Source organism: Cryptotermes secundus, unplaced genomic scaffold, assembly GCF_002891405.2.
Source record: "Cryptotermes secundus unplaced genomic scaffold, Csec_1.0 scaffold2174, whole genome shotgun sequence".
NCBI lineage: Eukaryota > Metazoa > Arthropoda > Insecta > Blattodea > Kalotermitidae > Cryptotermes > Cryptotermes secundus.
Window position 1 is genome coordinate 1 of NW_019721035.1, and position 11177 is coordinate 11177.

At 41.0% G+C, this 11177-nt stretch overlaps 1 protein-coding gene across 1 annotated transcript in view; it reads left to right on the plus strand.

The window, feature by feature from the left end:
* The first annotated feature begins 2186 nt into the window (after positions 1 to 2186).
* Positions 2187 to 11177, plus strand: part of LOC111875364 (probable cytochrome P450 6a13) — a 12168-nt gene continuing 3177 nt past the window's right edge. The window contains exons 1-4 of the mRNA XM_023871563.2: positions 2187 to 2285; positions 6550 to 6832; positions 7167 to 7854; positions 10209 to 10430. Of these exons, the coding sequence (XP_023727331.1) occupies positions 6590 to 6832; positions 7167 to 7854; positions 10209 to 10430 (1153 nt within the window). The 5' untranslated portion in view covers positions 2187 to 2285; positions 6550 to 6589. The remainder of the gene's footprint in view (positions 2286 to 6549; positions 6833 to 7166; positions 7855 to 10208; positions 10431 to 11177) is intronic.

Genomic DNA, 11177 nt, shown 5'->3' on the forward strand with positions numbered 1-11177 from the left:
AGCTACCTGTAACAACGTATATCTTTAACGGGAACATTTGAATTGAGGAGCAGAAATTGACCAAATCAGTGTTCATGTACTAAGCAGGAACTCATAGACCAATATTTATCCTGTGTTATGGCTGTCAACACAGCAAGTACAAACGGAATTATCTTCAATGACAACAAAAGATGGTGGCTAAATAGGATAAATATAAGATATATATAACAGGATGCAATTTATAAGTTCATAGATCAGTAGTTTCCTAAAGAGGAGGGTAGAATGTGAAACCAAGTTACGTGTAAATTATGAATAAGGGACAAAATACTAATTTTAATAATAATAATAACAATAGTAATAATTCAATTATTCCTTATTTACTTAAATACTGAGCTCAACAGCCAGTGGCCAATTTCAAGGTCACGAACAACGTAAGCAACAACAAAAGATAAATTCAGGGAAAAATAAATATAAAAAAGTATAAAAATAAGTTTGTTTACATTTAAGCGAGAGTTTCTAAATATTCCTGTAAATTTACAAAACTCAGTAACAGAAGAACACATCCAGCTGAAGGGTAGGGGCTGGAGAAAGAACTGAACTTTATAAGTTACGTATGTTCGAGTAGGAATGCCAATTCCGACTCTTTCGAAGAGATGTACGATGGGTGCCACGCATGCTGACCCCACAACACAAAATGTAAAGAATGGGTCTGGCATTACAGCATCTCAATCGCTACTACGATGAAGGATACGATATGCTAGCCCGAAATGTCAAAGGTGATGAGTCTTGGGTTCACCATTACCAGCCCCAGACAAAGCTTGCATCAATGCAGTGGAAACATCCTGCGTCGCCTGCCAAAAAAAGTTTAAGGTGACACCATCCTCCAGGAAAGTGATGCTCACAATTTTCTGGGATGACGAAGGCATACTGCTCACCGCATTCCAGCCTCAAGGACAAACCGTAAATGCCAGCTCCTAGTATAACATCCTCAGGAAACTTCGTAAGTCATTCAACGGAAGCGACCAGGATTCCTCACCAAAGGCGTGTTGCTTTTGCATGACAACGCGCGTCCCCATACTGCCAACGAGACAAATGAGACGCTGCGAAATTTCAAGTGGGAAATCCTCGAGCATCCTTCGTATAGCCCCGATCTTGCTCCAAGCCACTTCCATTTGTTCGGCCCTCTTAAACATCATCTTTCGACTGAACATTTTCCCGATGATGAAGCTGTAGAAAAAGAAGTTACCACCTGGTTCCGACAGCAGCCCTAAGAATTTTATGCTGCAGGTTTTCAGGGGCTCGTGAAAAATGGGACAAGTGCCTCATTGTACATGGAGATTATGTTGAGAAATAAAAGCATTTTTCAAATCAATACTCTCATTTGTTTAAGTTCCATATCCATTTGTAACTTACTTATTGACTTACCCTCGTATAAGATTTACTATTTCGATAGTTTCAGTGGTTCTGATAATTGCAATACTAGAACATCAGAGAATAAATCCCGAAAACCACACAAGACGCAGATATACCAATATAAACCGAAGGGCTGAAAGTATCATGGGAGTCTGGTAAAAGTGGAAGAAGAATTTAGTCCTTTTGGCGTGAGTAGCCAAGATGTGATGCTGCTCAATATCGTGGACAAGAGGTGCGAGATCGCGCAGCGGTGCCGCAAGGTCAGTTCACATCACCATGACGATCGCAGGAGGATGTTTGTTTTGTCAGTAACAACTGAAGCTTGGTGGTGTCAAACGCAACTAGAAATACTGAGTTATTCCTGCTGAACGCAAAAGTCTGCCGCATTAATATTACAGGAACAGTTTATGGTTAACTGTTTTACGTACGCCTGTAAAGCACTAAATTAAGGCTGCTTTCCGATGAATGATGTACTAGACATTCTGTAGTAATTAAAGAACTTCCTTTCATCACTGCAGATATCTTCATGGAGTGTGTAGAATGCTCCCTTTCTAAGCCTACTTTCAACAACAGGGTGAACCCACAATTTTCTCTTCTTGTTCCTCTTCCTATATTTTCGTAGTATGTGCATAATTATAATGATTTCTTCTGGTTCAAGCAACAAACTGTAGTAACGCATTCCCTCCATCTGATTGACTGAGGACAACATCAAGGTCGGGTTCTGACGTGGGTGGGGTTCTGACGTGAGAGCCACTGAGTGTGCGTGTTGTGGCTTTGAGTGGCTGTGTCCCAGACACTAGTCGCAAGGCACCGTGTGCGCTGTCTGAAAGCGGCGTAAAACCGTGTGTGAGTAAGTGATTAGTTTATATTTGTGTAAAATCTGGAGGAAAAAGGTGAGCCCTTGTAAATGTTTATTTATTATATATATTTACTTACGTGTTTATGTTAAAAGTAACACGGTTTCTTTGCCGACAACAATTCCACTTGTAGCGTGAGAACTGTGGCCTAAGGAAATGCGTCTGGAAGAATATAATATGACTATATCCGTTCCAATTAAACAAAAAATATGGCCTAAACAAAGGGAAGCAGGAGATATTCGATAGACGTTATTCCATATTTTGTCACGTGTGCGTTTGTTGCTTTAGGCAAGTTCCATGGAATATGGGCATAGAAAAGAGGTAAGCCTAATTTCCGTATGACTAAGAGCAGGAAAATTCAACTATTTCCTTCTTCTGAGAAGGAATATTGTAAGTTTGTGACTGTGATTATGTCTGTATGTTAGAGGTTTTAAGGGGTAGAGCACTCACTTAAACGAGCAAAGAACTATCAGTCAACATATTGTCACGTGTGGGGGGTATGCGTGACGAAATGACGGGTTCTAGTTCCGATGACTGGATTTATTAACAGCTTGGTTACACGCACTCTTAGTTACACTTAGATACAGAGCTATCACTGATTTACATACACCTTATAATCCACTGCACCGTCGCACACATAAAGTCTTATAAATCTTGGTAGCTACCACTCTTGAGTGATGTCACAGCCTAGCGTGGAGGAGTGCTTACCGAGCGTCGCGTAGCGACGAGCTGGGTGCCGGTATGTGACTTCACAGAGTTGGCGCCTAGCAACGCGCCGATACAATCCGAAACTCACGTTGCGCGCGTGCCCCGAGGCCTCTGTGACTCAACAGTTTCTGCATAGAGCAAATACGCCACAGTATGTCCGAAAATCAATGCCCTTTCAGATATATGGGCAAGACAAATTCTAAGTGGACAGCTTAGATATTCAACTCTTTGGGCGAGGGCACACACCAAGGAAACCCGCAAACCACAACGCAACCGCATTTCCGAGCATTGTTATTAGACTTGGTTGAATACGTGAAATTGAATGGCGGAGAGTATTTTGAGGAAATGGCAACGCAATTCCCTCACAACACGCGGAAGGCTGAGGAACTCAACTTCCAGGCAACTGATTAAGCCAGTTTTCTCACAGTTGCGCTGCCGCTGAATTTCCTAGTGTCAGGTGTTCTAACGTGTTTCTGTGATTCACTTGCTTCTTTAGATAGCACGAAAGTTTGATGATGATGCTAATTTTGTTGTTGTGAAGTTAAATGAGCAGGAGCCTAGCAATATGACTAATGTCACGCAGTCTGTGCTAGACAGGACAAAATAAAATTAGCTTGGGAAAGAATTTTGTCGCACGAGATGAAGGAGTCTGGACCTTGGTTAAGTTCTTTCGAAACAATGTTAAAACCTGAGTTTAAATTTTCACGAAACAACGGATGCAACCAATATATTATATTCCTAATAGTATATTTAAGCATCCTGTTACAGTAATATATAATTTAATCACACATATTTCCGTCTTACATGCAACTTATTATCTAGTCATCCTTCTTCCACACTACATGTTTCGGCTGTATAGGACCATCATCAGGTGCCTTCTATCTTGCTAAAATTCTTGCACTAAAAGTCAGAAATTCGTATCGCGTGTGAACGCGATATTTTCTGATTAAAATAAATTGACCTTAATTGAAGTTAAATTAATTAACAGCCAAATTTGTTCTTGTGTTCGTCGTCTTCTCTTCAATATTATTATCTGGTATAGCAGAAAAGAAGCGCAAAAAAAATAAAAATTACAATTACGCGTTAAGTAGGACAATCACACACACTTGAGATGATGCGAGCTACAAATGAAACATAATTTTCCTCAGTGTGCGCCTGCTTATTTGCAAACCAGCTCCCTGCTTGAAATCTGTGACGTTTCTCTTGAGATGCGGTTGCGTTGCAGATGCTAGTTTCTTTGGTGTGTCCATGCCCTTAGGACCTGTTGTCTTACCTAACAGACTAACAGCTACAGTGTACCGTCGATATTTGTTAAACAAGTCTGGAAAATCTGCCTCTACATTTGATTCATGCATGATGGAGCAACGCCTCATATTTTCCACATTGTCAGACAGCAACAGAACCAGACTTTCGGTGAACAGCGGATAGGTTGCGGAGGCTTTCATGTAGCCTGCATGATCCTCTGATCGTAATCAATCGGATTTTTGGTTGGGGGGACACCAAGAAACTTTGGTTTATTCAGCGCTGTATTAAGGTATTAAGCAATGAGCAGAGAATATCTCTCAGGGAATTCGAGTGAGACCTGGAATTTTCGACAGAGTGTGCACCTCTGTATAACGAAGAGCTGAAAGTCTCTGCTCTCGGCAAAAATATCAATGTCATTGTGTGCTTTATATACTTGTACTGCAGTGCCTGCTTCTGGGTATTTGTTCGTGACATGACATTGAGAATTTGGTGATGCCAATATGTGTCCAGTATAATATGAAATGCAGATACTGAGACGTCCACCATCTTGGTGTACACTCAAGTTCACCACTTGTTTTGTTTGTTTTCGTCGCACAGCGCTGCACACACCCGCGGTCGGGCGGCAAACTTCGCCGTTTTCATTTTCGCCAAACTGGAGATGACCGTGAAAATACTACGCGAAGTTAAGCCCGTAAAAACCATACTCCAACATACGCTTATTTTTTATTCAATTTACTAAATCTAATTAAGACTTATAGCTGACTTGTCGTTTTGCCTTTACCACTCACCGCTTCCCACCACGGCGGCACGGTTTCAATCCCGGGACTGGTCAAGTGGGATTTGTGGTGGACAAAATGGCGCTGAGGCAGGTTTTCTGCGAGTACTTCGGTTTCCCCTGCCAGTCTTCATTTCACTAATTGCTCCACAATCACCCTCACCTATCATCTGGGGCTGGTACAATAGGCCAGAAGTGGCAGCAGTACAAGGGACTTAGACCCACCCCATTAGCAATAAGAAAAATACTGATATACATTGTCTGACAATAAAGTTCGCGAATTCGCCGCCGTGTGCTTGCCGTGGCAGCAGTGGACAGAAACCTCAGTATGGTTTTATGATGTTGGAATGTCAGCATGTCACAGCTGTGTTGTTGATGAACTGCGGTAGTCTCTATCGGAATGGTGTCTATTATTGTCTGAGTGTGTTTTCATGTGCCGTCACGAGAATGTCGGAGCTTGAATTAAAATTCTTGTTAAAATTGGCAAGAGTGAAAACGAAATCAGAGAGATGTTAATGCAAGTTTACGGGGATAATTCTATGAAGAAAATAGCAGTTTACATGTGGGTGATCGGTTTTTCTAAGTGAAGAGGAGGTGTCACTGACGAGGAGAAATCAGGACGGCCAGCAAAAAGCAGAACTAAAGAAAACATACAGAGATACTGGGTTTTGGGTCTTTGTCCATCGTCCGGATTCTAATTAACTAAGAAAAAACACAATGTTTCGGAAACTGGATCTGTTTCCAGGTCCAGTGATTGAGGCTAGCTCTTTCTAAGGGACACAACGGAGTCGATGTCTTCCCTCACCTGAGCACGGAAACAGATCCAGTTTCCGAAGAGTGATTTTTTTTTTTAGTTATTTAGAATCCGGATGTTGGACAAAGTCAGAAAATCCAGTATCTCTATGTGTTATATACCATCGTCATAACCCTATATTATCTACTTAAAGACAACATTCCTAAATTTCGTAAATTTGTTCGTGAAACTCGTCTGATGAATTTCAGGAAGTATTGAAAAGGCTGCGTGAAAAGTTAGACAGAAACAACCCGAAATTTTGCCACCAACTCATGGATCTTGCATCACGAAAATGGACGTGCTCACACGGCACTGTCTGTGAAGTTCTTTTCGCTAGTAAACAAGTAACTGTGCTGGAAAGCCCATCCTATTCACCTGCTCTAGCCCCAAAGACTTTTTGTATTCACGAAGATAAAGGAAATGTTGGAAGGAAGGCAAAATGATGACGTTGATAATATCAAGAATAATACGACGGAAGCTCTTAAAGCCAGTTCACCAAACCAGTTCTAAAAATTGTTTCGAAGGGTGGACTAGGCACTGGCTTCTGTGCATTGCTTCCCAAGGGGAGTACTTTGAGGAAGACCAAAGTGATACTGACAAATGCGGCAAGTAGAGTTTTTACCGCATAAGTTCGCGAAACTTATTGTCAGTCCATGTTTATTACGATCCCAATAAGTGTTCATTTTATATATTTACCCTATAATTGTATATATCTCAGTTTTGTTCAAATGTATTTTACAGTCGACTTTTCTAATCTGACGTAATGAATTTTTCAACAGGCCGGACCTTTACACGTTCAGCAGAGTGATACTGACAAGTATGGGGTTGCTGTTTGAGTCACTTCTTCTGGATGTGGGGATCCTGGTGGCTTGTGTCCTCTCAGTGGTTTACGCCTATTCCAAGTGGTCATTCTCTTACTGGAAGAAACGTAATGTACCGTATGTCGAACCGTGTTTCCCATTTGGAAATTTCGGGGAGGTGGCTTTGATGCGGAAAGATTCCGGATATTTAATCAGAGACATTTACACAAGGCTTGAAGGGCACAGATATGGAGGAATGTACATGCTCAACATTCCGCTATTATTCCTCCGAGACCCTGATCTAATAAAGGATGTACTAGTTAAGGATTTCACTACTTTTCATGATCGTGGTGTCTATATGAATGAAGAAATAGAACCTCTGGCAGGGAATTTATTTTCATTACCCGGAAAGCGATGGAGAAACCTTAGGGTCAAGTTGAGCCCAACTTTCACATCCGGGAAGTTGAAAATGATGTTCCAGAGACTTGTAGAATGTGGAGACGAACTGAAACTGTGCTTGGAAAATATTGCGGGAAGGGGAGAGGTTATTGAGGTCAAGGACATTTTGGCTAGGTTCAGCACGGACGTAATTNTACATGCTCAACATTCCGCTATTATTCCTCCGAGACCCTGATCTAATAAAGGATGTACTAGTTAAGGATTTCACTACTTTTCATGATCGTGGTGTCTATATGAATGAAGAAATAGAACCTCTGGCAGGGAATTTATTTTCATTACCCGGAAAGCGATGGAGAAACCTTAGGGTCAAGTTGAGCCCAACTTTCACATCCGGGAAGTTGAAAATGATGTTCCAGAGACTTGTAGAATGTGGAGACGAACTGAAACTGTGCTTGGAAAATATTGCGGGAAGGGGAGAGGTTATTGAGGTCAAGGACATTTTGGCTAGGTTCAGCACGGACGTAATTTCGTCCTGTGCTTTCGGTATCGAGTGCAATTGCCTGAAGAATGAAAACGCGGAATTCAGACAGTGGGGAAGAAAAATTTTCCAACCATCAATCGGACAAATAATCATTGGAATTTTATCAAATACTGCACCAGTTGTATTAGATAAGCTAAAATTATCTACTCTTGATTCAGATGTTTCCAAATATTTCCGCAAAATGGTGCAGGAAACAGTTGAATATCGCGAAATGAATAACGTGAAGCGCAATGATTTCATGCAACTGTTGATACAGCTTAAGCAGAAGGGCAGCTTGGACTCCGAACAGGGAGCTGAGGACCGAAGTGACGAAGAATTCAGTGGAACTGGTGAAACAGCGGATGGTATGTACACACTCAAATAGAAAGTAAACTTAAATAACTTTAGCGTCTATGTGCATTTACTTTTACGAAACTGGGCTTAATACTAATATATTCAATTTACGTAAGCCTCAAGCGATAGCACCTACTTCGCTTTGGAGTCTCCACCAAATAACCTTCATATACGAATGGGCTACTTTTATAAAACAAAACTCAAGAGAAGAAGCAACTCGCTACTGATGCTTGAAAGGGGGTATTATTAAACCAATGTCAGAGAAAGAGATTTTGAGGATGTGAACTGGATTTAGTTGGCTCATTACTTAGTTAGAGGTAGCAAACGCTATAATACAGCTTTAAGCTTCATTTACAATGTATTCGTTGTCAAGTTGAATATTGTAATTTTTAGGGTGGTGCACGTGACGAAATTAACGGATTCTAGTTCGGATTATTGGTTTTATTAACACTCCGGTTACACACTCACTGTCTCTCAATTACAATTGGTGCAGCGCTATCGCTGTTTCTACATTTTATAATTCACTGCTAAACACAGAATCACACACACACTATTCCTCTCCTGATAACGCAATTAAAACTCAGGAACTAGCGCTTCAGATCACTCCAGATATCACTGCACTACAGCACACATAAAGTCTTCAACGTCCATTAACAATTCAATGAATCCTCACAACTCCTTTCCATGACGACTTCGTGTCCTTGACTCACGGGTTCTCGACTATGACTAGCTACGACTCGTAACTGCCCTGAATTCAGTTCTATTATAAACATTCTGCACAGACCCCACGAAAACACCTATAGTTATAGACGTGTTTACATTTCGGTTTTTTAGAAAGGGGTGCAAAACAACGTTGTTCTGTTGTTCCTTCCCACGGACGACATAGAAAAGAATCTCCTGTATTATTGCGTAACCTAGCAACGGACTGCTTATCAAAATTTGTTTTCGCGAGAACTCATTTACCAACTTGTTACCTAGTATTGGGTGTACATATAAGAAATATTGTTATGTGGCTAGGGAATACACTGTAACACGTATTTGCTTAATTCCAAGTTTCCTTGATTCTGCTGCTTTAATTCATTTAATTAATGAATTATTATTAATTTGGTAACATAAAATGATAGTTACGCTTTCAACACAACTGCTTTCGCTGTTTACTTAACTTAAATTTGTCGCCGACATATAGTGAACGGCTACATAGCAGGAAAGATACATTTACGATGCAACTCTCTGCAGTAGTGTGGGAATATGACGGAATTCCCAAGAACATGCCTACTTAATTAGATCAATTACTGCTAACTCCTTTTCTGCCGTGCAACAACTCAAGAACTTCCCAAAATTTTATGGAGCCCGAAGCCCCATTGCCTTGATCAAAAAACCGAACGCATCCAATCCCCAAGATCCCCTTCCTATTTCCCTAAGATCCATTTTAAACTTATCCTCCTACAAACGTTTCAATCTTCCAAATGGCCTCCTTCATTCTGGCTCTCACACCAAAACCCAGCATGAATTTTTATTTAATACCATGTGTACTACATTCCCTGCCAATCTTATGTTTGTTAACTTGAACATTCTAATAGTATAATTTTGTTAGTATGGTTAATTTAATTAGTTAATTTCCTGTGATTCAATATTTGACGCCTTCACCATTACATTTTTGGAATTATTTAAATAAAAATTATCTAGTGTAACAAAAGTTCCAGTACACAAACTGATACTACACAAAACCGACAGGACAACGTGACGCTTCTAAATGAAAATAACACGAAGAGCTTAACAACACACAAATAGAGAAGAAAATACTATGTGTAACAGTGTTGGTGTACAGTGTACAGTTAAGACTTAATTGATTATATTCCTAATGCAAAAATTAAGACTTTTACTAGTCAATTTATAAATGTGAACAATATTTTAAGATCTGTAACGAGTGTAAAGCGAAATTTATTCAATTTCCATGCTTCTTGAAATGGTTCCAAAAGACCAAAACACGCAAGTGGTAGAATCATTAAGTTCGTGTAATGTGGTTTTATCGCATCATATTACAAGGTATTCACATACACTTACGCAGATCCACATCGGTCCTCAAAATAGTTGCCGTTGGCTGTTACGCAAGTCTGCCAATGTTGATATAGTTGAAGAAAACACTGATGAACATATTTGCAGGAAATTCACGTACGACGCTTTGCGGCCATTCCACGAATTTATTGATTGTGATAGTATGTGTATATGTATATATAATCCGATCTACTCAGTTAAGTTTGTTACAATGGAGAGCTTAATATTCCATTAATGTCTCAGGTAGCTGGTTTAGCAGATTGGCTGATCAGCAAGTTTCTGAACTGTACAAATATGTACCACTCTACAGGTCTCTCGATGAACTCCCTGGCTGCCCAAGCTTTTGTCTTCTTCTTTGCGGGTTTCGAGACATCCTCGACTACCATGACGTTTTGCCTGTACGAGCTGTCAGTAAACCCAGACATACAGGAGCGCCTGCGCACCGAGATCAACACGGTGCTGGAGAAACACGACGGGAAACTCTCATACGAAGCCGTCCAGGAGATGAGCTACTTGGACAAAGTTGTATCAGGTAGGGCAAAGGGCACGATATTCTCTCCTACTCTTGTCTGTGTGTTGTATTATAAGATAATTTTACAAGCGTCGGTCTTTCCCACACTGAAATGATGGCCACGGACTGTACTACCAGGAACCGATCCCCGAGATGAGAGTCGAAATTGTTCTTTGCACCACCGCGTTCAGCCTACTGTTTAACGGATATGGGGCAGAAGGTTCTTTCCCCGGTAACAATTCAACCGATGTGGGAAGCGGTTCGCCTGACCTTTGCAACTGGGCTTGTTACAAATATAATGAATGGCAAGCGCTGGTGTAACATGACTGACTGCATATTCTGCTATAAGCCAACTACATAAGTATTAAAATACAGTACCTGCTTTATAGTAATTGTTCAGTGTCCTCCGCCAGCTGCAATGCAGTTTTCGGCATGCATCATGAGGGATTGGGTAGCAGAAGCAATGTTGCCTGAATGGTGACGTATGTGCCCTGCCGCTGCAAAAATACGATTCCGCAGTGCTTCTCGTGAATCGACCTTAGTTTCGTAGACTAAGGTCTTCATGTGGCCCCAGAGGTAATAATCTAGAGGCGTAAGATCTGGCGACCTCGGTGGCCATGCAACGGGACCACCACGACCTATCCAGCGGTTAGGGAAGGATTCATCTAAGTAGTGTCTCACGTGCTGAGTATAATGTGGAGGAGCCCCATCATGTTGGAAGTACATTTTCCTCCTTATCGTTAACGGGATGTCTTCCAACAAACATGC